This window comes from Petromyzon marinus, chromosome 11 (genome assembly GCF_048934315.1).
Source record: "Petromyzon marinus isolate PM22_M1 ecotype Great Lakes invasive population chromosome 11, UKy_Petmar_22M1.pri1.0, whole genome shotgun sequence".
Lineage (NCBI taxonomy): Eukaryota > Metazoa > Chordata > Hyperoartia > Petromyzontiformes > Petromyzontidae > Petromyzon > Petromyzon marinus.
The window spans coordinates 7,047,833-7,075,762 of NC_133677.1; the positions used below are offsets into that span (position 1 = coordinate 7,047,833).

General features: G+C 45.5%; 1 protein-coding gene across 3 annotated transcripts in view; it reads left to right on the forward strand.

The window, feature by feature from the left end:
- The window catches only part of LOC116941281 (E3 ubiquitin-protein ligase NEURL1B), an 87,641-nt gene that overhangs the window by 31,025 nt on the left and 28,686 nt on the right, over positions 1–27,930 (forward strand). For 2 of the 3 annotated variants that reach the window (XM_032952165.2, XM_032952166.2), the window contains one exon: positions 26,230–26,898. In XM_032952165.2, the coding sequence (XP_032808056.1) occupies positions 26,230–26,898 (669 nt within the window). Of the gene's footprint in view, positions 1–15,983; positions 16,400–26,229; positions 26,899–27,930 lie in introns of those variants that run through there. The other variant, XM_032952167.2, reaches the window with a different exon arrangement.

Consider the following 27,930-nt stretch of genomic DNA (forward strand, 5'->3'; position numbering starts at 1 on the left):
CTTCGATTCCCAGCCACGGCTAACATCGGTGGCGAGATGGTATCTGAACTGGTCCTGGCCACCCCTCCCCTTCACCAACCCGCTCTGACCAGCGTGGTCAAGTATGGTAAGGAAAAATCAAAACCCTCTAGCCGACACAGTGTGGAGGACTTGTAATTAAATAATCATTTACATCCTTTTGTCGATCCACTGCTGGCCGAAGGTCTCACGGGATCCAGTCATTGGAATTGTTTGACTATACTTCACCTTACTGACGAGTGCGGTTTGGTTAAGGGAGGGTTTTTGAGTCGGCTTAAATATTACCCACCAATGATGTTTAGCCATGGCCGGGAATTTGACTAAGGTCTCCGGGATGATAGCGCAGTGTGCAAACCATTGGGCTACCACCCCCCCACCTCCCAATCATTGTGGGCGCTAAAAACGGCTCCAAAATATTGTGCCATCGATGAAGGTCCTGCTGCTGGGCTCAAATACGCACAGTATTGTGAGGCATTGGATCAGAGAGTGACACCGATAAGTTGGTGTTGGGACGAAGGAAGGACACCTCTGAAAAACACACATTCATCACTCAGCGGCACACCATGTATCACGTTCATTACAATGTGCCGCACGGTTGAGAAAGTGACGTTCCATTCGCCGTATACACAACGCGGGACAGGAAACCTTTAATGCACGATGTACCTTTACGGTGACCTAAGCCTTAACAAAGATATTGCTGCTGCAGCTGCCGCTGATGTAATAGAATCGCTTTGTTATAGATTGAGCGTTGAGTCATATCGGTGTGAAATGAATAATTTATTTTGGGTTATAGATTTTTTTTCCTTCTCTACAGGACCATCCCTCATGCAGGGCATGCCATTATAACTATGAAATGCCAAGGTTATGCAGCATGCGGGCAGACACCTCTATACACCGCGCCATAAACTATAAAATTGGCCAAGTGTCTCAGTGGTAGAGCGAGTGGCTTGCAATCGGAGCATTGCGTGCTTAACCCCTCTGGTTGTGGTTTTGACTCAGCCCATCATCTGTCTGGGTGGGGGGGGGGTCAATATAATAAGTACCACTTCACGGGAAAGTGAACAGTGGTTGTCCTGTGGATTGCCGCAGGAAGGTAGAATTTCCACCACTTGCTTTCAGGGCTGTAAACCGGCAGTGGAGCACCGCCGCAAGCTAAACGATGCGGACGTGGCCACTGGGCCGGTGGCTGCGAGGGGGGGGGGGGCATTGGGGGTTTCACTTTCTGAGACGTGCCGTCGTTAACAGGGCCCACGCCGGTGTTTGCTTTCGCCCAGTCCGCAGCTCACCATTGTCCTGGAATAATGCCCGCCAATTACGCTGCATTTCCAATGCACGCCGACCCGTCTTAATTTGACCCGACCGGCGAGGCCCTCCCTTTCCCCGTGCTACCTTTGTGACGCGCCCGACAGGTGCGCCTCGTCCCGAACGCGGGCAGGCGGTGGCCGCGGTGGCCGCGGTGTCGGCCGTGTCGTCACGTGAGCCCCAAAGCGGCACGGTGGGCGGCCATGTCCCCCCAGACGCTCGCCGGCGGCGGTGGTGGCAGCTGACGACGACGCGCTGCAGCGGTGACTCTTGACCGCCAGCGGGATGCGTAAGGATGCAGAGGAAGCGCCTTCGCCCCAAACCCCCTCCCTCAACAACCCCGCAGTTCTGCGATTAATCAAAAATACTTAAACGACGTGCAAATTAGGCGGTTTTTTTTATTTATTTGACATCCGCACGTGGATTTTCAACAAATATTCGGCGTGAGCGTCATTTGATATTTCTGGGGAGCGTTCCGTAGCCAAGCCGGATGCTATTTGAAGTGAATTCGGCGAAGTGATCGAGAGCCACCCGATGCCAAATTGAGCTGAATCGCCTCTCGGGCGTCAGCCGCGAGTTTTAGCGTCCGCGCCGCGCGATGGACGTGAGCCGGGTGAGCGCGATGCACCTGAGACAGCGTCGGTGTGCGTCGGCGCACAGCGTCCGACCGAGAAGCCCTGCGCGGGGCCAACTCACAGGTGAGCCCTCAACTCAGAGGTGAGGGAGAGAGAGAGAGAGAGGGCTTCTTGTGTCGCACCACCGCTCTGCTGCTACGGGTTCGGCTTCTAATAATTGATGTAATTTGCATGATCCTTACTATTGTGATCGATTTTATTTTTTGTTGCTAACAATTCATGGGATTTACTGCAGAAGTTCCAGTGGCATGGCTGTTGGGTGTCCAGCCGGTGATAATACACTGAGGCCTACGGGCCAGAGTGGACCAGGTGCCGGCCTACGAAGAGGGCACACAGTGGACGTTAGTTTCCCATTGCATTCCTCACACCAGGACCCAGACAACTAATGCTACGCCACCACTGTGATTAGAGGTGTAACAAAGGATGCATTAATTAATCTATTTGTATCGATTCACGTGTATTAACATTATGCGTGTTATAATCAGCGTTTCTAGGTTTGTAGAAGCATGTACGGAACGGATTCATGCGTCCGAGGTCACGTCCACCAAAGAGATAGAGCGATGAGAGCAAGTCGTGTGCTGGTGCAAGGTGGTCCGTTACATCACAGGATCTGTGAGAGATACAGGTGGATTGGGAGGCTTTCATCCAGCTGTGGATTGTGCATGGCCGATGATAAATGGCTTCTCGTAACCCTTGCAATACCTTTCACAACGTTGCAAAAAAAATGATCGATTCAATTCACTGAGGTGGGATTGTTATTTGCAAAGTAAAAACATTATTTGAAATTGGACCATCAAAACAAAGGAATAAAATTGGAATAGAGATCAGTTGAGCACCCTATTCAACAAACATTATGCAAGCCAAGCTCATGTTTATAAATGACTAAACATCCATATCACATGAGTAATAATAAACACAATAATGCTGCACTTTATTAAGAAAACACAGTAATGTTTGCATAATGAGCTTTGCTTACTCGGCCAATTACTAAGCAAATTACAGACATGGGTAAAATAAAATAAAGCAGCCTGAAAACTAAGCTGTTAAATCTTACGAAAACAACCGTTGATGATTGCTTATGTTTAAGAAAAATAAATAAAATGCCCGTGTGTGTGTGCTGAGCATTTGCTTTGACATAAATACACAATGTAAGCAACGCAAAATAGTCAGAACCAATGCGAGCACAATTCTAATTTGCCTTTAGAAACTTTTGCAGAAGTTTTGAGTGTCTGCGCTGCATGGAATGAGGTACAGCATTGATCACGCGCCATTACTTACGTCCTCATTTCACAATGAGAGGCGTTGCCAAGCCACACCAAATAGTCAGCAATGCCAACTTACTATTACCAAGTTATTACATTTATTTCATGGATAAAGCCCACACAACGCAATTTGCCAAAGTAAAATAACGGTGAGTGTTTCTTAATGAAAATAATGCTGAATGTCAAATATATCACTTGAAAGATTTGTTCTTTATCTTATTTTAGATTTAGGAGTGGAGATAGCCAGGTGACTTATGGGTCAGGACATTGGGTTCGTACCTCTGAAATGCTGGGTTTTTGAACGTTGGTTTCAGCCCAATGTAATTAACCTGAGCTGCATCGGCCTCCGGTTGCCGAACGAACACATTATAAGGTCGCACTCATTACACACAAAGTGCTTGCCACAAGTCAACGACAATATCTTTGCTGATCTCGTCAAGGAGCATAAATCATTATGCAAACTCCGGTAATCCTCGCAGCAGCTTTTGGCTAGCCATCAAACAAAGATGGCCACGCATCGCACGCTCTCAGATGCGCTTCTGCGGCCGTCTGGAACGCTCTTCCTTTCGATATTAGGAAGCCACTGGAGCTATGGCACTTTTCAATCATCTAGATTGAAAATTAATTTATTTAGAACTGCTCTTTGCGGTGGCGCTGTAGTGGCACTGTGGCCCCAAGTGTGGATGAAGAAAACCCTTGAAGTGACTTCAGGTCCATGGTGTCATTCTTCAAGACTTTTGCCCGACACAGGGTGATGCACTGCTAGCTTGCAGCATTTTAAAAAGAAAAATGTCTTTCGAATCGGATATAATTGGGGAACAAGCAAAAAAAATGCAAGATTAATCAGCGGTTTTAAAGTTCACATTGGCTCTGGTAGTGGAGGTGGCTGTTGATCACTGCTGCAAATTCATCTAAATCAGAATCATCGTCTTTGTCCAGGAGGAGGTGGGCAGGGGGTTGGGCTGTTAAGGGTGGAGCAGCCGAAGACAGTTTTCCCTAACCGCAAGGGCATTGTAAACTGGTGCAACAGAAAACTCAAAATTCATTGCATGGATGTCTCTTGCTGCATGTGATCGGTGGCACTCGCGGGAGATCTGCCTGCCCTTCTGTCCAGCCGCGCTGTCATACGGCACGCAGATCTCTGCACAAAATCTAACGGACTCCAGCACAGTGCTTGGCAACTTCGGTCCCTCGCATTACCCCCCCCAACCCCCTCCGTGATTATCAAACATAAGGCGCAGACAGCGTGCGCAAGTGGCTTCGTTCGCTTGCCATCAGAAAATGTTTGTAAATCGTGAAAAGGTGGGTGTGATGGGACCACCGTGCAGGGTTGTGAGCAATGGAATTGAGAAACGCCGCTTGCGCTGGCATCTCCGTGTTGGTGTTTCGTTTCTGAACAGGCCTTTACACACAATGCAACTTACAAAAAGGATTTTTTATTTATTTATTTCCACTTAACCAGCAAATCAATAAATTACTACAAAAGAGTAAAAACATAATATTGTACGTGCTGGCCTCCTGCATCAACCAAAGTGGGGAAATATGAATTTGTATACTTGGGCCAAACGCAGCAAATTTGATGGATGGTGGTTTGTGAAAAGGGTGGCTCGGAAATGAAAGGAACGGCACTTTCTTTAAAGCTGTTTTGAATTATTTGTGCTCTCTGGGGAGAATTCCCTTCTCGACAATTGCAACACTGGACTGGGTTCGGTGGCTCCGAGGGAGTGCGCTCACCCATTACTGACTAAGGTTCTTTCGTCTGAACGCCACAGTCCCGACAGGCAAGTGCAAGATTTCACGCACACTCCTTCCCTAGGTTTAACATTTGCATCGCTGTCCCATTTGCCGGCTCATGGACATTAAAAACGCGCGCAACTGTCTGTGGAAGAAACCACTGAGGTGAAACACGTGGCCTGATCTCCCTGCTCGACACAAAAAAGAGACAAATGCATGCAGCTTAACAGCGCCACCGTGCATGTAAATAAATAAACACATACTTTCATGCATAGGATAATTAGATTACAGTATTCCCTCGTTATTCACGAACTTGCTATCCACGAATTGCATCTGGATTTTGAGAGAGATGAAGTGATGAGAAAACGTGATGATGCCGATCATAATTTAAGGTAAGTTCATATATAAACTGTTATTTAAGATATTATTTGGGTCTTTCGGTAAAGTCACGTAGATAGGTTCAAGGAAAATAACAAAAAAATAGCAAGACTTTAAGATTACATTTGTATTCACTTTATTTTTATTATAACAAATTATTTTGTGTTATGATACATTTTCACGTATTTAATAGCTTTTTTTTATATATTAACGGTAATTCATGAAAAAAGCCAAAATAATATGCAAAATGTGCTATTCACGAGCATCTCAGGTAGGTATCCCTGGTGAATAACAAGGGAACAACTATTCTGCAAAAAAAGATCATTTAGAATGGATTACAGTTATTATTAAGAACGTCATTAAGCATGGATTCTAAAAAAAAAATTTAATTGATCTCACGTGATGCTGATATTTTACAATGCTTCTCCAGGTGATGTGGGACTGCGAACAGAATGCCATGTTTATGCAGATTCCATAATTATTTTTTAATCCTTTAAATAATATTAATGGACTATCTGTGGCATTAGTCCTATGCAGACATTGCATGCACGCGCACGCGCTCTCATATTCACGTGAACATGCGCGCACACACACACACCGAAACGCTGCATTAAATTACATTTTACAATGTTATTTAATAACCTTATAAATTACAACCACAATGCCCCTTTTCATATTCATAGCCTTTGCTGTGCAGCATGTACAGCAACAACAGAGGCATTGCGGGGGTAAATTCTGTGAGCAAGCTTGGGTTGGAATTCTTTCCCATGGACCGCTTACAATGGCTATTTAGGATTGACACGATGCTTTGTAGCCTCACTTTGTCGTTCCCATTATGATAATGTGCCTCTTCTAACACCTAAGTATGACATATATTCCATTTTTAGTCCTCATGTTCTATTTATAATGTAAATTAGCTGACACAGAGGTTAATATTGTTCACGATCCTCTGTAAGCCGAAATAACTTGCTCCGGCACGGCAATTTATTGTAATTTGTTATAGCTTCAACCACTGTGTGTGTATTTTATAGCGAATGTATACAGCAAACCAATATCCCAGCCCGGTTATAAATATAGACATGCACATTAAATAATTACATTCTGCGGAGCCTGTGTTTTATATGTCTCAATGCGGTGCTCACTTATTGATATTTAAATTAAATTTTAAATTCATTCCAAGGCTGCACATAATGGATTGTATGGCTCGGCTTATTTAATCGCTACACAGAAACAGGGGGAAAAAAGATAATAAATATAAAATAAACATTTTAATTCATGAGTTTTATAGGTTAGATGACGCAGTTGGAGATTCGATCGTGTGGAATTCTTTGCGTGTAATCTGCAAAATTACGAGCGCAAACGTTTAACCATCTCTACATTGCTGGACATAACTGTAGCATTAGTAAACGGACAGTAGTGCACTTAACAATATCGACAACGATGAGAAAAGTGATGATGACGAGGATGATTGTGTTAACAATAGTAATAGCTGTGGTGATGGAAATGGTGGTCGTGGTGGCGGCGGTGTTGGTTACAGTGGTAATGGTGGTGAGCAGAAATGTTAGTGCCCTGCGCGACGAACCCAGCGACCCGAGTTCGAGTCCCACTCTCGACCAACATTGGTGACGATTATCTGAACTGGTCCTGCGCCTCCCCTAGATCGACTCGGCATCAAATGAGTAGCTGGTGCAGTGTGTAAATATCGCCACTTAAGGAGACAAAGGCAGCCGGACATGGCGCTGGCCACCCACCCCCTCGTGTGCCGTGCCGGCCTTCATAGGTGCTCGCTAACAGCACTTGCCCCAACAGTATGTTGAGGCTATACGGGGGGGGATCTTTGTCTTTGGTGGTTGTAGTAGCGATGATAGTGGTGGTGGCCATAGCAATGGTGTTGGTGGCAGTGTTAGTGACAATGGTGGTCGCGTGTCGGTGGTCTTGTTGGTGGCACTGATGTGGCATTTATGTTGCTGTTGTTGGTGGTAATTGCAGTGGTGGTGGTGGTGATTACAGGTGCATGCATGCAGGCAGGTGCCCATAAACTGCCAATCTGGGTGTATACCTTGAGGGTGAGCAAAGGGACACTTGGTGTTCTGCCAGCCAGATGGTGGGCACCCAGGGGGATAAGCTTCGATCAAATTTCGTGGCATTCCCTATCAGCTCTCCGTCATCGCTCATACACGGTGGGTCTCTGTAAGCAAGAGACTGCATCAAGCGGATCTTTAATTGCGCACACTTGCACAAAATTCTCACTAATTAATTATTTCCTGTGCAGCAGTGTGTGCCCTTTCGTGATCACACTGTTGTGGCATGCTCAAGCAAGAATACGGTCAATGATGATAACTACGGTATTCGTATAACAAAAAATCCAGATAATTGAAATGTGTGGCAATGCATCTCTTTGTGTATATATATAGCAAATTTAATTATTGCGCTATATAGTGCAAGTGATATCTACTCTATATGACATCGTCAGTTTTGTGTTTAAGTCAGCTGTAATTACGATTTCAAAATTTGTATTGGTTATTATTACACTTGGAGTGGACACTTGGAGTGGAGCGGTGATGCAGTGGTTATTGCACTGCATTATGAACCTGGTCACCTGAGTTCGATTCCCGAGAATATCTGCCAAAATTGTCTAGCGATAAACAAAACAACCATGTTCCCCTCATTTCGCCAAATTAGTAATGACCGGCATGGTGAAATATAGTCTAAAAATCCCCTCATGGCCAACATGGCATGGAGAGCCTTGCATTACTAAAGGGCCCAATATAATAATTATTAGTTTCAATTAATATTCTTTATACTTTTTTAATCATCATGTCATTGGTAATGCGTTGACTTTTTCTCGGTTAATAGCTTTGATGTTTACGCTCGATTGCGTGGCAATTTATGTTGCATTGTTTCGCAATAAACATTTGCTCACGAAGGCTCTATGCACGGCGTACAGTGAGGGAAAAAAGTATTTGATCCCCTGCTAATTTTGTACGTTTACCCACTGACAAAGAAATGATCAGTCTATAATTTTAATGGTAGGTTTATTTGAACAGTGAGACACAGAATAACAGCAACAAAATCCAGAAAAACGCATGTCAAAAATGTTATAAATTGATTTGCATTTTAATGAGGGCAATAAGTATTTGACCCTTCTGCAAAACATGACTTAGTACTTGATGGCAAAACCCTTGTTGGCAATCACAGAGGTCAGACGTTTCTTGTAGTTGGCCACCAGGTTTGCACACATCTCAGGAGGGATTTTGTCCCACTCCTCTTTGCAAATCTTCTCCAAGTCATTAAGGTTTTGAGGCTGACGTTTGGCAACTCGAACCTTCAGCTCCCTCCACAGATTTTCTATGGGATTAAGGTCTGGAGACTGGCTAGGACACTCCAGGACCTTAATGTGCTTCTTCTTGAGCCACTCCTTTGTTGCCTTGGCCGTGTGTTTTGGGTCATTGTCATGCGGGAATACCCATCCACGACCCATTTTCAATGCCCTGGCTGAGGGAAGAAGGTTCTCACCCAAGATTTGACGGTACATGGCCCCGTCCATCGTCCCTTTGATGCGGTGAAGTTGTCCTGTCCCCTTAGCAGGAAAACACCCCCAAAGCATAATGTTTCCACCTCCATGTTTGACGGTGGGGATGGTGTTCTTGGGGTCATAGGCAGCATTCCTCCTCCAAACACGGCGAGTTGAGTTGATGCCAAAGAGCTCCATTTTGGTCTCATCTGAACACAACACTTTCACCCAGTTGTCCTCTGAATCATTCAGATGTCCATTGGCAAACTTCAGACGGGCATGTATATGTGCTTTCTTGAGCAGGGGGACCTTGCGGGCGCTGCAGGATTTCAGTCCTTCACGGCAAAGTGTGTTACCAATTGTTTTCTTGGTGATTATGGTCCCAGCTGCCTTGAGATCATTGATAAGATCCTCCCGTGTAGTTCTGGGCTGATTCCTCACCGTTCTCATGATCATTGCAACTCCACGAGGTGAGATCTTGCATGGAGCCCCAGGCCGAGGGAGATTGACTGTTATTTTGTGTTTCTTCCATTTGCGAATAATCGCACCAAGCTGCTTGGCAATGGTCTTGTAGCCCATTCCAGCCTTGTGTAGGTCTACAATCTTGTCCCTGACATCCTTGGAGAGCTCTTTGGTCTTGGCCATGGTGGAGAGTTTGGAATCTGATTGATTGATTGCTTCTGTGGACAGGTGTCTTTTATACAGGTAACAAGCTGAGATTAGGAGCACTCCCTTTAAGAGTGTGCTCCTAATCTCAGCTCGTTACCTGTATAAAAGACACCTGGGAGCCAGAAATCTTTCTGATTGAGAGGGGTCAAATACTTATTTCCCTTATTAAAATGCAAATCAATTTATAACATTTTTGACATGCGTTTTTCTGGATTTTTTTGTTGTTATTCTGTCTCTCACTGTTCAAATAAACCTACCATTAAAATTATAGACTGATCATTTCTTTGTTAGTGGGCAAACATACAAAATCAGCAGGGAATCAAATACTTTTTTCCCTCACTGTATATGGGAGCCTGCCAGAATTAGTGTGGATAAATGCGGTTTTACTGGATTGCACTTTTTGTGGAGGGTTCAAACACACTTTGCTTAAGGTTTTTTTGTGTGTGTCACCTTCTGTCAAGGTCATTCAGTAGCCTTGGACACTCATGGGTATGCCGTGTCCTCAGATGTCCTCAGTGCCTTGGAGACACTAATCTTTTTAATAGCAACAGTTAGGACAGCTGTGTATTATTCATGATGACATACGAAACACATGCCTGCATAATATATATCCTCATCATCAGCATCATCAACTTCGATATAATCGTAATCATTGGGTTTGGCTTATTGTTCTCATTTTTGTTATTATCATAAATACATTTTTGGGGCAATATAAACAACCTATTGTAAATTAGAAAATGTGGCATGTCAAATCGCATAGATTGAAAGGAGATAAACATCTTTAAAATGAATTGAGCGTCTTTTTTGGGCCATTTATCAACAAGAAAAAATCGTCCCCGTTTTGAAATAAATGATATTTTGCAACGTGGCGCACATTTTTTTGACGTGCGCATGTCAGCAAGTTCTATTCTAAGACAATTTTCCTTGCAATTATTTAATTTCTTGCCAAAAAAAAATTTAGAGGGGAAGGGGGGAGGGGATCGCGCAGTGGGTGGGGAAGGGGGGGGGACAATGATTGTTAAAAGTTTGATACCTGAAGGCAAAAACAAAACTACTGCACAACTAAATTTGCTGAGCCTATATATGAACGAAAATGCATGGCAAGTGGCCTCGTGGGTGTAGTGCCCGACAGGAGAATGAGAGACTGTCGTAGTCTAAAGGCAAAAAAAAATAAGATAAAGATGCAGCCCTGCAAGTAGTCGCTCGTGTCACTGCTGGCGCAAGGGGCTGCACACTCGGGCGATCTCGAGAGAGTTTCCCCCCGCAGAGGGTATTTGACCGACTCCACCGTGACCGGCCAGACATCTTGGAAGAGGTGGAAGTACCCACGCTTTATACCCACCGTACACGGCCTACCGACTAGTGTACACATGCTGATGGGTGGACAGAGGTTGGCAGAGGGAGGAAAGGGTGATCGAAGCAGCTGGCACCATTGTTTTCAACCGCCGAGGTCTATTTATTTAAAAAAAAACGATAATGGTACAACTGAAACACACACGCGGCGCAAAAGCGACATGTTGGAAGCTTAAATGAGCCCCTGCGCTAGTAGGCTTATCGCCATTACTGTTTAACGTTCATGTCTATCTTGGGTGAGAGGATACGATCGCTGCACTCTGCAGAGGTTTGTGCTACCATTTGAACACCATCATTAGGCATTCAAATGCCATAAGATTGTGAAGAACGTTGGACGAAAATCAGTGATGTGCTTGCCAGCTAAGTGAAAACGCCAGGCTATCCAAAAATGCAGTGAGATCAACATTTTTTGGGCTGTAAGATTGCATTCAGTCTGGCCTGTGGTTTTGTAAGTATGCACACACACACACAAACTTGGATTCTGTTCGCATGACAATAAAAAAAACCCCACACATTATTTCGAATTATTATACCAGACATGATCTATCTACTGCTTCGCTCGAGTGTGCACTCGAGTACAGCTGTAATGCATCATGCTTTTATAGTCCATGAGAGCATGGAGGTTGGTTGGTACCAGCTGTGGTAGAAAAATCCACCATGGGCAGTGTCCACCATGGGCTGAAAGCCTGGCATAGATACTGCCTGTTTCATATATACTCTTCCTCCTCGGTTTTGATATGCCATGGATATTTCACGTGAAATTATTTTTGTTTATTTTTCAAAACTATATCCTCTGTCAAACGTACCACCGCACCTTTTATAAATGGCATTCATCGCGTAAAGTGCTGCCTGGTTGACTTTGCTATCGTGCATATTTATGATCTAAGAGATAAACATGTTGGAGGGAATCATTGTTACCATCTGCCACCCTGGGTGGTACTGAGAAGTCACGTTTGGACCAGTGGCTCGAGGACCAATACCTAGAATTAGCTGTGCACATTCCATTTTGTCGGGGCAGATCTACCGCAGAGTTATTGCCATATTTTTCATGCTCTCCGTGCAACCAGGAGTACGTCCTTAACCCTCAGCTGAACTTTCATGACAGAGTAGGGTCAATCAGCATTACAAGAATTGTAATGAGCGGCGCAAGATAAGTGGTGTAGATCTAATAAATCACAGGTTGCAGCCAAATAATCCTGAATGCACTCGCTCTCGTTAGTTTTTCGCAAGATAAGGAGGGTCAAATCTCCTTGTCGCTTGAATGAGTGACCACCAGTGCATAGCAGGTGTTATAGGCATATCCCTGTGCAGGCTGTGAAGTGTCAGTTGATGGCAGAACAGCAATGGGATCGGTCCACAATTATGGCATCAACTCACTGGAATGAATGTGTTATTTGTTCATATGTCTGAGTTTTCTCCTGGTGCTCCGGTTTCTTCCCATAATCCAAACACATCAATGGAATTGGTCAAACATCACATTAAAGGGAGTCTTGAGACTCAATGAGACTTTCCTGTGTAAATAAAGGACATTGTTATCTTTTGATTTAAAGCTTTCGTGACTTCAGGGGTTCATATTCTTGGTTCTTTCGGTAAAGTCACGTGACGTTACCGAAAGAACCAAGAATATGACATTGTTATCATTAGGAATAAGAATTTGTGATGAATGGGGCACCTTTTGTGGGCTGGAGGAGGGCATCTGACCACGATGGGCTTGAGACTAGGTGCCTATGGTGTCTGGATTTTGGCACCGAAAGACCAGAAACTGAAATAATACTGTCGGAGAAAAATGTTGGACTGTGCAACAGTGGATGAATCTGGTATTCTGTCCTGGGAATCAAAGCTGAAATATGATGTGATATTTGTATATACGACACGAAACTTTTTTTGTGTTCATTTTTTGGAATGCTGTAGGCTAAAGAATCGGTGCTACACTCACAAGGGTGTTATCCATGACAAAGTGGCCGGGTGGCTCAGAGTTCAGAGTGCTGAGCTGGCACCGCTGAGGTCCTGGGGTCCTGGGTTTGGTGCTGCGGTGGCGAGATGTTAACTACCTCGCCTGGTGTACAGGACGTGGGTTCGCTCCCGACCCTGACGCCTGTATATTTGGAGTTTGCATGTCTCTCTCCCTGTGGTCACATGGATTTTTCTCTGGGTCCTCCGGGTTTTCCCTCCACATTTAGAAACATGTGTTCAGAGTGTTTGGCTATCAGTTTACACGTGATAAGCCACTTCATTTGGCTATCATTAGTGACCAGGTCGCTTCTGAAAAGGAGCTAAATAGCTCAGTGGGCCTTATCTGGTAAAATAAAAATAGTTTATAGAATCTGGGGCAGCCACTTTCGGTTGAAACTGAGTTGTCAAGCATAGCGAGTCGATGGCCTAAACCGGTCACCAATGATTGCTCAATACAACCATCATGCAGTGTTACATTTGGTTTTGCACTTAATTTGACTAAATTCCTTTTTCGTGAAGGATAAAAAATACCCAATGCTTTAATTATCATGTGACAGTCAAATTACCGTGGAAAAGAAAACAGGTTGACTTATGGTAAACTGCAACCCCCATCTTGTGTCAAGATAAAATGCCACTTGATGGGTTTGTCAGAAGAGGTTTCAGTGAAGATATTTTTTTACGCAGCCATTCTTTGGTCACACATGGGGATCGCACGGCTCCGAGAGATTTCTGAATGAATTCTTTGTCTCGTGAAGTGCCGCCAACAGTGTACCAGGAATACGATGGGGTAAAAGATGAAAACATTTCAGAACATTAAATTTGACCTCAACAGCGATTGTGTTGTGGTTTAACTGAACCAGACATGTTTAAAACACAAAACCAAACCAAGAATTTGCATTAAACGCCAAAGGGCCACAAACATAACAATATACATTCCTCCCTATCTGAGGCTTTTCAAGATTTCTACTGCTCATAGAATGGTAATGAGTTATCTGAAATAGTACAAGATGTTGTGCCGTGCATATATACCTATGCAAATACAGGAATACATGAGGTAGGCAGGTAAGTAGGTATGTAAGGAGGTAGGGTAGTGGTCGTGGGTGAACTGGTCGGTAGTTAGATAGGTTGGTAAGTAGATAGGTACAGTAGTTGGGTTCCTGGGTTGGTGGATTGGTAGGTGAAATAGGTAGGTTGGTGAGTGGGTGAATTGATGGTATGTAAGTAGGTACGTGAATGCATAGGCATGTAGGTAGGTGGGTAGGTGAGTAGGTAGGTGAGTGCATAGGTAGGTATGTAGGTAGGTGGGTAGGCAGGTGGGTAAGTAATAATCAGCAAAGTGTTGCTCTAATGTAATTTAATGTAAAAATTGACTCCGAATAAACATTTATTCTGAAGAAAATGTGGATTTGATTGGACCAGCAACTCATGCGTGGAATAAATGCTCACCCATGTGATACCGGCATTCATAAGTGAACATTCTAAAACTAGGGCATTTTAAAATACATTATATATGATTTACATTATTTATTGAGAGTAGCAGCAGCACGAAGCAAAATCTTCGCTTGTCATTTTCGTTTTACAAATAACACGGTTATATGACCAGGAATGCATTTTCAGATAGTACGGAATATTTTTTTTTATAAGCCACAATATAAACACTAAAGCAATTATTTTTTCATTTCAATATATGTATTGTGAATGGCTACTGTGTAGCTCTATTTTATAATCCCCACGCTCCGTGCAGACAAACCGAGGCGGCAACGGGGCGGGGAAGCGAGCCCAGCCGACACAGATTCAGACAGATTGCGCTGCAGCTTATCTCTAGATTTAAACGTATCGAAAATCTTCTTTAACCCGTTGTAAAGGTAAAAAAAAGTCCACGAATATCAGAGACTGGAGTTCATTTTTTTTTTAAATCGATTTCTGGCTGCAAGTACGACAACTACAGTATGTATTTTTGCTTGTCCCCTCAATTGGAGAGTTGTATGCGACCTCACTGCCTGAATGCATCATCATCAACATCGCTCTTGCTGGACGAAGGCCCTCCTCTACCTATCATAGTCCTCACAATGCACACATTCACATAGCTCCTGCACGCAAGCCGATTTATGTATTCGCTCTCTGCTGGTGGATGCCCTCTCCCGGAGGGGGGTGGGGGTGTTTGATTCTTTTGTTGCCACTGTGAGTTGTCTCAGCCACACCCGGCCACCTCCCGTCCGAGTGGCGTGTGTGGCATCGTTTTTTAAAATTTCAAAATGAAAATGTTCGTCATGAACCGGATAACGATAATTCCGGGAGCCTAATTTGAAAATGATTACATTCCAAGACATTACTGTGAGTTGTGAAAAACATCACATTCCTCGCGTGTTGTTTTGAAGTCAATTCTGTAAAAGCTAAAAATTGTACACGTGCCAAATATGATAACACGTACAAATGCAGCAGATAAACACGGACATTTATAAAATAGTAAACGTGCATGTTTATATAATGAAGCACTCTACGGTTCGAACCTTCAAGAATGAACCGAATAAAATTAATAAGCAATAACACTGAATTATATATAATGTGCATGCATGCATTGTAAATATAATGAATTGCAAGCGTATACATTACACCAATGAATTCCATTGAACGGAGGGACAGGTGTTCCCTTAAGCCACTCTGTCAATGCAGTGAGGTCACCTGCTGCTGCTGCTGCTGCTTTTTCATCATTGGGCTTGCACAGCAGTGAGATGCGATGCGCATTCGTGGCCAACGCGACAAACTTCGCCAATCGTGACAAATGCGTTTGGTGCAACACTCTTGGGGCACGCGAACGACCTTCTTGCAAACCAGTTTTTTTTTTACACGCGACAGTGATTGTTGTTTGTATCTTTTTTTAAAATCGCAAACACGTAACCTTACAATTGATCCCTTTTCGTTATTAGTCAACTTGCTAAGACCAGATGCGGCTGGCTGATCTGCGTTGCGCGTAAATAGATTAAAAGGATAAAGGACACCTCATTCTGGCTTGCACAGGCCCCAGCTAAGCCCACGCCGGCTGCCCAAGGCGTCAGTCACATTCGGAAGGCCCCTGCCGTATATAGCAACCGGGCCGTGATTGGCCCAAGTCTCTGGTCTTCGCGTGCCATGTACCAAGAGCACACTCCTACCAATCCCTCCCCTTCATCCCCACCCTCCCCCCTCCAGCCTTCCCCAGGGCTCTGCTGCACGCCTATAAATTAATGCTATTTGTGGAGCAGATGAGGTCTGACGTGTGTATCTCCACGTCCAGGGTGGCTGTCCCCCTCCCAGCAATCTTCCCGTGTGGGGTTTAGCTGGCCTTCACGTGTGCAGGACACCCTTAACACCGAAGTGACTCCTCCTCTTCCGTCAGCCCCTCCGCAGTCAGCCACACTTACCTCTCAGAGCCCTCCCCAGTCCGAGCCCCCCTTGGGCTGCTCCTCCAGATTCTCACGGTTCTTAGTGTGCGCTGCTATTCTCAGCCCTGGAAGACGGCAACAGCAGCAGGAGCGGTTGAGCCCGTCTCAACAATTCTGTGAATATCATGGGTGGAAAGCAGGTCAAGCAAAAGCCATGTGGTAAGCAGGGGAATTGATTTTTTTTAATCATCACGTACATTGCGTGTGTTGTGCTAACAAAAAAATGTTGGGGTGGGAGGGGGTTGCGGGGATAAATTTAAGTGGAATTTTAATTATTTTTGCGGTTATGTTTCAGAGAACGACGTTTTTAAGAGGTAGCCTGTTGGAATTATTTACGCCGGTTGTTAAGAGCCAAAACTGGGAGGTGTGTGTTTCGTCAAGATGTTTGAATGCGTTAGTTTGGGCAGACATTGCTGTGTAACCGAGCTGTACTGATGTTACGTAGACAAAATCAATGTTTATCCAAAAATATCCATCTCCCTCTCACATTCTATAGAGCGAATATAACCCATTCATTGGCAATGTCATACTTAGGGCAGCCAGCTGTTGCTAATCAAATTTCTTTACGTTTAGCCTGCCGTTAACACTTTGACATGTTGTTCACTTCATATTGAAAGTGTTCACAGTTCCAATCATTTACAGCCCTTGCCATTCTGTTGGTTGATGGTCTGCTCATGTTGTGTCAGCCGTGCGAGTTGTTTGACCATACTTCACCATGCAGGCCGGTGCGGATTAGTTCAGGGGATTGTAAAGGATCCCATTTCAGTTAGCACCGATGTCCGGACTCAAACTCAGGTCTCCAAGTGAATAGTGCACAGTGATGCAGTGGTTTGCGTACTGTGCTCTGACACTGATCACTCAATTTAAATTCCTGGTCACAGATTGACAAAGGGTTGTAAATTATATATTATAACGATATTACGTTACCGAACTCACTATTTTGTCGATTTGAACTTGTTTGTTTAAACAGATGAAGGTTAAATACATTGAACTGGAAGTCATTTTAGAGGTTAAACTAACCTACTTACCTGTGTTCTTATTACATCTCATCAAAATAGCACAAAATCAATTTGAGCGTTAATGAACTAGCTGGCTGGCTGACCAGCGATATTTTTTTTGTTTTAATTTAACAAAGATTGACAGAGTATTCTTGGTTCTTTCGGTAAAGTCACGTAGAAGGGAAACAATAAAATAATAAAAACATAAAACAATAAAATTCTCACGACGTTTCGACTGCAACACAAGCACTCATCATCAGGTGATGAGATAATTTTATTGTTTTATATTTTTATTATTTTATTGTTTCCCTTCTACGTGACTTTACCGAAAGAACCAAGAATGAATCCCTGCAGTCACGAAAGCTTTAAATAAAAAATTGACAGTGTACTTAAGACGGTTTTTAAGTTTTGACAGATGCTGACATTACGTAGTGGTTAGCACACTGGACTTGCAATCCAGAGGTCGCCGGTTTGACTCCATCTTCTAGCGTAGCGGCGGAACCAACGGTGCAAGCTTCTCGACTTGTCCCGTTGCCTCCGTCCACTCGAACGGGATAATTGGGTGGACCACAGTCGGTCGGTCGGTCGGTCTGCAGGTCCGGTGTGGTAAATTGTGAGTACCCACGCTTATTTCAAGGCATTTTTGGCCGGCGTGGAGGAGTCAGCCGAAATCCCCTCTGGTTCCGTGTCCCCTCTAGTTGCCCTCCAGTTCCGTGTCTCTCAAACTTGTTTTGGGCCCGCAGACCACTCAGCTGATGCAAACATTTCCACGGAAACAACCCAGCCCCCCACCACCCAGCCCCCCACCACCCAACCACTGGTGACAAAACGAATTCGCTTATCTCTCTCAATATCAATAATTCAAAACCATTCATATTACCGGGACATTTTTTTTTAAAGCAGGTATAAGGTTGTCGTGTTTTTTTTAGGGAGGGCATTTAAATCTTAGGGTTAGGTTAGTTTAATCAGGGTAGTTTATCTAACTTCATGTTTTTTTTAATTAAGTATCGTGAGCAAAATAGAAATCAATGTCCGAAACAAAAGGTATGAACATTTTTATTATTTCCGGATCAACCTGGAATTGAAACGGCAACCCGCAGACCACCTGGAGGACCCTCACGGACCACCGGTAAATCCGGGGACCACACTCTGAAAACCACTGCTCTAAATTTCGATTTAAAGCTTTCGTGACTGCAAGGATTCATCTGTCTGGAGGACAGCGCTGTCCTCCAGACAGTCTCCTCCCTTCACCTGATGAAGGCCGCTTGTGTTGTGGCCGAAACGTCGTGAGAATATTATTGTGTTATTTTATTTTATCAATTTATTATTTTATTCTCATTCTACGTGACTTTACCGAAAGAACCAAAGAAGACCACTGCTCTAGTTGACGCCCTTCTGCCAACAGTCCCGAGAGAAAGACATATCAGGGCTGCACCTTGACCTCTTTTTATTTTAAGTTTGGGGGTCACATAACAGCAAAGTGCTCGGACGGCTGAAATTGAGGTGGGGGAGGCTTGTGTTCTGCCTTTCCTGCGAGAAAACCTCCCTGGCAGCTCTTAAGAGTGTACAGTAGAAATGCTCTTATAACTGGGTGTGCTTGGAGTGCTGTAGCCTCTACTCATTGAAATCACATTCGAGTACCCTTAAATATTTAAGCACCATCAAATGCACACAGTCGCTACTTTCATGTTTGTCGACAGCGGGTTTTTTTACCGACGTGCCGAGTGGTGCGGAGGCGTTCGTCCAGCAAAGATTTTGACAAAGGGCTGAAAGAAGAGAGAAAAACGATAACAGTTTCTGCATATATCAGCCGTTTAAAAGTAGTATAAACAAATGTCTCGGATTGACTTGTTTTTCTGAAAAATAAATCCCCCCCTCCCCCCGCCCGCTATAAACTACCCACAAAATGTCACGGTGTTTGTGTAAATGTGCACTTCAAATACGCAAAGCCGGGTTGTATGTTTTTCAGTGACCGTGCGCAGATTGATCGTGTTGGATCACGGAGCAATAATCGTTTCCTTCTCTCTCCGAGACAGAGAGCTCATGCCCAATGTGTTTTGTCCCTTGGATTTTTTTTTCTCGAGAAGGCATTAACTTGAACTTACCAAGTGTTTAAATACAATTTTGAGCGGATGCGAATTACTGTACATATCTCAGTTACTCGTCTCTAGAACAAAAATATCAATGCTTTTTTTTTCAAAATCGTTTGAGCTAGAGAAGATTGCTCCTAGCTGTAAAAATAGATATTTCCTCAATCTGATGCTGCATTACATAAGGAAATAATTGGATGTATTGGAATTGTATTTCTTGGATATGCAATTTATCAGATTCAATGCCTGCCTATCAAAAAGTGTTCATAGTATGCTGATGGGCAGCAGAGTTCATAGCGAGCTGCCTGCTGCATACTTGCCTGAGTAAGTAGGTGCATTTATAAACTCCTATAACCTAGATTATCTCTTATATCACGGGTTTGCTGTTTCAACGTTCATAAACAGTGCTGAATCGCAGGATCATGAGATACGACGCCTTTCAACCGGCAGTGGAATTGCCAAATGGCTGCTTGAGGACAGGGACGTTGCAGCGGCTGCTCCGCGTAGCACTTTGCTCCAGCGTCATCCTCGACTGCAGCTTTTTCATTCGAGCCTTTGGTGCTCGTGAAGTCCTTCGCTAGAATCAGCGCAGTTTCAAGGAACAAGTCTGCACTGCAGGAGCTCGGCGGTGAATAAAAGAAGCCCGGGGCAATGCTGGTCTGCGATAACTGCGGAGGTCTGGCCACATCGCCTGGACCCCACGAGCCACGTTTCTCTCTTAAGAGCCTTTACCTATTTTCGCACGGTGTCAACTTAATTACGCGATTCATTTATTATTCTTAAGGTCGGCTTCCCAACAACAACAACAAAAAAGAAACATGCCGCTCGTTTTAGTTTTTTTCTAATGCGGTGATCAAAACGCCAAACTGCAATTCCTTTCTTCCGGCGGGATTTCACCGAGTGGCTTTTTAAATTAGAAACGCGATGAAAATTCACCTGCGCCGCATCATTACCGCGGCAACACGAAAGCGGCACTGTTGCTTGACACGGACCTGTAGCGTGAACTTGTCTAAAGGGGAGGGGGGGGCATTGCAAAATCCTGCGGGTGGGGGGGGCGGAGGTGTGCACGACACAGCCAGTGTTGATTTTTTTTTAAAAACTGAAGTTGAACGCTACGCTCCGCTTTTGTCTATCGTTCATTCCCGTCCGAGATTTTAGTCCCTGCGAGGAAAGACCGCGATGTCCATTGTTTCATTGCACCCTGTTAGAATTTACGGGTTAGCCAAGGGGGGGGGGGGGGGGGTGAAGCCTTCATCAGGGTGGGTTCAGCCTCCTCCAATCTCCCCTTATGCTTGGGGTGGGAGGGGGGGGGCTTCACACTCTTCTCCTACAGCTTCGGCATACACAAGACAGCTGAACACAGTGAGGTGGGGCACGAGAGAACGGGGGGGGGGGTGGGGGGGGTGCAGCGGGGGTGGAAGGGCAGGGACGGCTGTGTGGGTGCTTTGGGATTTGGAGAGCAAAAGCACTTTGGTAAGGTCCCTGAGATGTGTGTGCCAGTCGAGCTCTGTGGGCCGTGGGCACGACAGCAGAGAACAGGTGTTGGGAATAGGCAGCTGAAAGAGCCCCTCTGCTCCCCTTTGCACGCAGCGCCCCACGCGCCTGCCTTGTGTACCCGAAGAAGTTTGATCGCTCGGCAGTGGCTCGGGTCAAGACCCAGGATTATCTTGGGGGGGGGGGGTGGTGGTGGGGGAGGGAAATAAATAACGAAGTTAATGCACGTCTGATATGTATATATCATTGTAACTGTTGTAAATTACAATGACGTTCAGTTTACGCCTTATCTCCCTCTCTATCCCATCATATTTTGGAGAGTCTATAATCTTAAACATATGATCATATGTCTGTAGGAATACAATGCTGTATCTTCATGTTTGTTTAGCAATTGTGGAGTGCAAATTATTCAATGGATTTTGTATATAATTTTTTGAAAGTATATTAGCAATTGTCATCCTACACATTTAAACTGTGGCGATAATAACGCTTATAATAATAACATTATCTCAGATTTATGTTTCGAGGAAGTTTCCTTCCAAAGTTTATAAAACATTCACGTGAAATAGTGTATATTTATGAATGCAGGTATTTGTCAACGAAAATATTATTACGTACATTACTTTGAATGTTGAATCAGTCTTTTTTTTATCTGACCGGGCATATCCGTTGTCGTCTCGCTCCCAAGAATGCAAACTGCGGTCAGCGAAGCATTGAAAACAAATACATGCCAGCGTTGAAGACAGCAATTATGCACACGTTTCTATTTGCCTCACATAGCTATAAACCTTTCAGAAGCATGTATCAAATTAGTTATTTGCTTATACCGTCCTGTTGCCAGTAAACGACTAGCATGAGGGTTTAGAGTTCATGTGAGGGTTAGAGTTCGTGTGAGTGAGGGTTAGAGTTCGGGCGAGGGTTTAGAGTTGGTGTGAGGGTTTAGAGTTCGGGCGAGGGTTTAGAGTTGGTGTGAGGGTTAGAGTTCGTGTGAGTGAGGGTTAGAGTTCGGGCGAGGGTTTAGAGTTGGTGTGAGGGTTAGAGTTCGTGTGAGTGAGGGTTAGAGTTCGGGTGAAGGTTAGAGTTCGTGTGAGGGTTAGAGTTCGTGTGAGGGTTAGAATTCGGGCTAGGGTTAGAGTTCGGGCGAGGGTTAGAGTTCGTGTGAGGGTTAGAGTTCGGGCGAGGGTTAGAGTTCTGGCGAGGGTTAGAGTTCTGGCGAGGGTTAGAGTTCGGGCTAGGGTTAGAGTTCGTGTGAGGGTTAGAGTTCGGGCTAGGGTTAGAGTTCGTGTGAGGGTTAGAGTTCGTGTGAGGGTTAGAGTTCGTGTGAGGGTTAGAATTCGGGCTAGGGTTAGAGTTCTGGCGAGGGTTAGAGTTCTGGCGAGGGTTAGAGTTCGTGTGAGGGTTAGAGTTCTGGCGAGGGTTAGAGTTCGTGTGAGGGTTAGAGTTCGTGTGAGGGTTAGAGTTCGTGTGAGGGTTAGAGTTCGTGTGAGGGTTAGAGTTCGTGTGAGGGTTAGAGTTCGTGTGAGGGTTAGAGTTCGGGCGAGGGTTAGAGTTCGGGTGAGGGTTAGAGTTCCTGTGAGGGTTAGAGTTCGTGTGAGGGTTAGAGTTTGGGCTAGGGTTAGAGTTCGTGTGAGGGTTAGAGTTCTGGCGAGGGTTAGAGTTCGTGTGAGGGTTAGAGTTCTGGCGAGGGTTAGAGTTCGTGTGAGGGTTAGAGTTCCGTGCCGGCAAGGTTATGAGCATGAGATTGATGATGTTCCCTTGAAGCCTTATCTCCTCGTGGCCACGTGACTAATATTGTGCTCATCACAAAATACCCACGATTGTGGAAAAATATCAAAAGCAATTCCACAATTCTCCCCCCCCCCCCCCCCCGCTGGAAAATGCTTCCGACTGAGGTCATGAGTGAATTTACGCACTCGAGTTAGTCACCTTTATTTGGAATGGGAACACTCTGTCTACACTATGTAAATAAGGCATACAACAATATGCTGAATCTTGACTTAAACATTTCGTGACTGCAGGAATTAATATTCTTTGGCTCCTTCGGTGAAGTCACGTAGATAGGTTCAAATAAATAAAAAAATGAAAAAAAAATCTTTTTTTTTATTTGAACCTATCTACGTGACTTTAACGAAAGACCCAAAGAATAACAATATGCTGCATTACAAATTACAGCCCTTTGTCATTCCACTGCTGGATGAAGGCCCCCCCCCCCCAGAGTCTCAGTTATGGTTGTCATTTGACCATACTTTACCGCGCTGATCAGTGTGGGTTGCTGACGAGTGTAGACCTCTACTGGTTGAGATACAACTCGCCACTGATGTCACCCGTAACCGGTAATTGAACTCAGCTTGCCGGGTTCATAGCGCACTGCGCTGCTCGCCACTACGCTGTCGCTTCACCACCAGTTTATTTAGAGATTCATTAAAATGAGCAACGCTTAAGTCACACGGGCAGCAAAACCATGAGGTTGCCTTTGCAGCGCAATTCATCTACAGGGTGTCCTTGAAAGATATTGTTCATGAAATAATTCATAATTGGACGGTAGCCCGAATGGTATGGTTGAATTGTGGGATTACGTTAAAGATAAAGTGTGTTTATTAAAAAAAACATGAAAAAAAGCTTGAGTGATCTTGAACAGCGCCGAGCATTAGCATTAAAAAAAAAATCTCAGCCGAGATGCTGGTGAACATCTCAATACGATGATGCTACGGCGGGCACGTGTGGGTTTAAATGTTCGCGCTGCCAAGTGCGAGTGTGTGTATAGCGTTATTGGCGGAGTTAATAACCACTGTCTAATTATAATTTAAAAAAAATGGACAATACCTTTACAAGACATTTATTTTTGTCACATCGGTGTGACTACATGAATTTCGAAACGTACAAAAAGACTGCAACATGTACGCATTGTGTAGTTAAAATAAGCCAAGATCAAACTGCTTTCTAATTATAATGATTTTATAATGTACGAGAGCTTGATGATCACCTTGTACTTGGCGACATTGTTGTCCTCGGGAAATGTAATACATTGAGGGCCGCCATCGTAGGTAGGACACTTAAGCACAATGCGGTGCGATAATTATTAACGTAAGGGGCCGTCCATAAATGACGTCATGCGATTTTAGACGATTTTTGACCCCCCCCCCCCTCGTCACACGGCGTCACAAAAAGTCAGACCCCCCCCCTCAAATATGACGTCACAAAGCTCTGCCCCCCCCCCAAATAAAACATGCTTCAAATCGGTTTAAACTATTGTCATTGTAGTGCGTATTTAATGTGGCGCAGCACTCTGATGCTGTAGGAGAAACATGTATTAAAAAGTCGATTTAATTAAGTAGAACGTGTTGTCTATATGTATTTAAAGTTGCGCATTTTGATGTGACGTCACAATTTCTCAAACCCCCCCCCCCTCGTCACACATCGTCACAAATGTCTGACCCCCCTCCCCCCCCCCAGGTGCGTGACGTCATTTATGGACGGCCCCTAATACCCCTCGAAACTTCCACGCACGCGTATTTCCGCACGTACACAGTGTTACCTGGGGAAACGGGACCTATCCAATCTGGGGACCTCCTTTCCGCCAACATCAGCAGTCGAGTTACTTTCACCAGACGATCCTTGCGTGCGCAGGAAAGAGAAATGCACCCCCCCGCCCCCCACACACAACCGTCTGCACGCCTCGGGAGACGATACTTCTCTCTGAGATCAGAAGCTCAGTGCCGTCACCCCAGTTTAGCATTTCCGCCTTCAGGCATCAATAATGCAGAGACACGGTCCACGTGCGAGGGAGTCAGCCCGAGAAATGATCTTGACAGACGTCGACCCGCGTTGCAATGCGTCTCGACAGCGAGTAGCCCGGCACGACAAAACGTCGCTGCAAGCGTTTTCTGCGGAATTGTTGTTGTCAGTGGGGAAGACTTAAGTGCTGTGATCAGAGCTCGAGAGGAGCTCGCGTTAAAGATGGGAGCTCCATTTATTTATTATTTTTTTAAACCCAGCCCTTTCATTTTTACATCGCGCTTAACAAAAAAAATTGTGGAGCAAACGTTGTGCCAGCTGGGGCCCGAGCTGCATTTGTGGTTGTGGCAGCCGATGTGAGGTGACGTTGGTAAAGACGATTATTGGATGAGTGGGTATATCTGTGCTTCATCATTACGCATTGTGCCTCCTCTGTAGGTACACACATAACATTGGTTTAGCATTGAGGAGCTTTTTTTTAGCTCATGCGTGTTTTATGGGTTCTACGTGTGTGGAGAAGGAACGGTAGTTTTGCGTTTAGAGCGCTGCGCTACGAACCTGGAGGCCCGAAATTTATTCCCGTTCACAGCCAACATCGGTGACGAATATCTGAACCGGTCCTGGGCCTCCTCTAGGTCGACTCAACCTCGAATAAGTACCTGGTTTGGTGAGTAAATATCGCCAACTGGGGGGGCAAAGGGTGTGTTGCTGGCCACCCACCCCCTCGCGAATTAAACTTGTTCCAAAAGTCTGTTTAGGCTATGCGGAGGATCTTTAACTTAGGAATTTTACGCGAGCTTTTATTCTAATTGAGAAAGATCTTTTACATTACATTTTTAGAGATGGTCCTAAAAATTTGTGCAAATGCAAATTAAATGAAACGTTCATGCAAATATAATACAAACACATCTTGCATATAAAAATTGTATTACCATAAGCAAAACAACTTTATTAAAAAACTTGAGTAACACATTTGCATACTTCTCCCAGACTACTCCACCAATGTCAATGAAGGAGAAGTCATTTTAAAGCTCAGACTATGCATTTTTAGTGAATGTTGTCACCGTTTCAAAATATTATTGATATTGACTCAATAATGTGGCTCACGGGTCTTAACACTGCGTATCCGGGCACTCTCCCACTTACAGTGGCCTAGAGCATGCTGGGCGAGGGTCAGGTGACTGGTGAATGTCTGACGAGGGTAATGTGGGTGGCACGTCACCTCACCCGCAGAACGTGCTGCTCACGAGCAAATCTTACAATGGCTGAGACAGAACACGGGACATTGGGGCGTGCAATGCAAAAACGCTGGAATGCCTCCGTCAAACAATCGCAAATTTTATTTTGCCAGGTAAGGCCCACTGAGCTGTATAGCTCTTTTTTAGAAGCTACCTGGTCTCAAATGATAGCCCAACGAAGTGGCTTATCACGTGGAAATTTATAGCAGCCAAATACTCTAAACGCACGTTTCTAAATGTGGAATGCCCAGAGAAAAAAATCCACGTGACCACTAGGAGAACATTCAGACTACAAATATACAGGCATCAGAGTCGGGATCGAACCCATGACCTGTATATCGGGCGAGGTAGTTAACATCTCACCACCGTGACACCCACTAACCCTCGCACCGCTCGCTTCGCGTGCCTTCCCTCCCGATTGCGTGCACGTGCAGACTCCGGCCACCGCTCTATGGTGCTGTCCCCCGACGCGCTGTGCTGCGACACGGCCGTGCGTCCCGTGCGCAAGCGCGGCTCCCAGCAGCACCCGGCGTCGGCGGTCACGGCCACCTCCTCGTCCGCCTCTTCTGCCGCGGCGGCCGCGGCGGCCGCGTCGGCCGTCGCCTCCTCCTCGGGCGGCACCCTGGCGCCGTACGGTCAGCTGCTTTTCCACCCGCGCGCGAAGGGTCGCAACGTGACGCTGGACGGCGGGCGGACGCGCGCCACCCGGCGCCACAGCTTCTGCCACGGCGTCGCCTTCGGCCACCGGCCGCTGCGGCCGTGCGAGCGCGTGCGCCTGCGCTTCACGGCGACGGCGCCCGGCTGGAGCGGCGCGCTGCGCTTCGGCTTCACGAGCCGGGACCCCGGCACGCTCGACTCGGCGCGCATCCCTCGCTACGCGTGCCCCGACCTGGCGGCGCGCCCGGGCTACTGGGCCAAGGCGCTGCCCGAGAGCTGCGCGGGACGCGGCTCCGCGCTCGAGTTCTGGGCCGAGGCGGACGGGCGCGCGTTCTACCGCGTCGACGCGGGCGAGGCCGTGCCGTTCCTGCGCGGGGTCGACGCCGCCGGCCCGCTGTGGGCGCTCATCGACGTGTACGGAGTCACGCAGCAGGTGACGCTGCTCGGTGAGTACTGTCCCACCGCGGTCACGCGCGGTCGCTTCGTAGCCGCGGCGTTCTCGGCGCGTGTTTTGTGCACAGACGGGAGCGGCGGTGGTGGTGGTGGTGGTGGTGACCCGCGGCAAATGCGCTGTGCTAGGATAAGAGGCTTGTTTGGACGAGCACGGTTGGCTACGTGTGGTACGAAAAAAAGTTCAACCTACACACGTGGCTAAGGATGGCTGTTGGCGGCCGATCTGGGTGACGTGCGTTTTGATGAAGCAAATGGCCGATCTGGGTGTCGTGCGTTTTGATGAAGCAAAGTGGATTCACTGGGGTTGAAACGACCCGTGGACTTTGTCCATTGGAAAATCGAGTCTCGTGCTCATGATAAACACTGCATTGACTTGTGCATATGGTAATCGGTTACGGACTATTTTCTGAAACAAAGAAGCCAACGAACTTTACAAACGAGCCAAAAAAAGGAACTGATTCGTTGATTCGAATTGCGAACCCGAATTGTGACAATTTGCTGGTTGTCTGCGAAAAAAAAGGTGGCGGGTTTTTTTAACGTTAAAAAAACCGCCACCTTTTTTCAAATTTTCTTGCCGTGGTTTTCACACCTGATGATGATTGCTTGTGTTGCAGTCGAAACGTCGTGATAATTTTATTGTTTTATATTTTTTATTATTTTATTGTTTCCCTTCTACGTGACTTCACCGAAAGAACCAAGAATAGCAAGATATAATTTGAACAACAGGAACACTCAAGCCGTCCCTGTAATGTTGAGCATCTGTATGGCTATATCCTTGCAGGTGTTTTATATAATTGTGTAATGACCGCAGTGTCTAGATTGCCCCATGATATATTTCCCATCTAGACCTGCATTCGCACACATTTGCTTAGATGTGCACAACAATGTTTTGTTTACACATACGCTCACACCCATGACCGATTGGGGAAGATTTTTTTTAAAGTTGTGGGAGTATCCAAATCATGGGCTCGAAGCCACGCTTTGCATCAGAAGTGAAAAAATTGCTTCTGATTATGTTTTTTTAA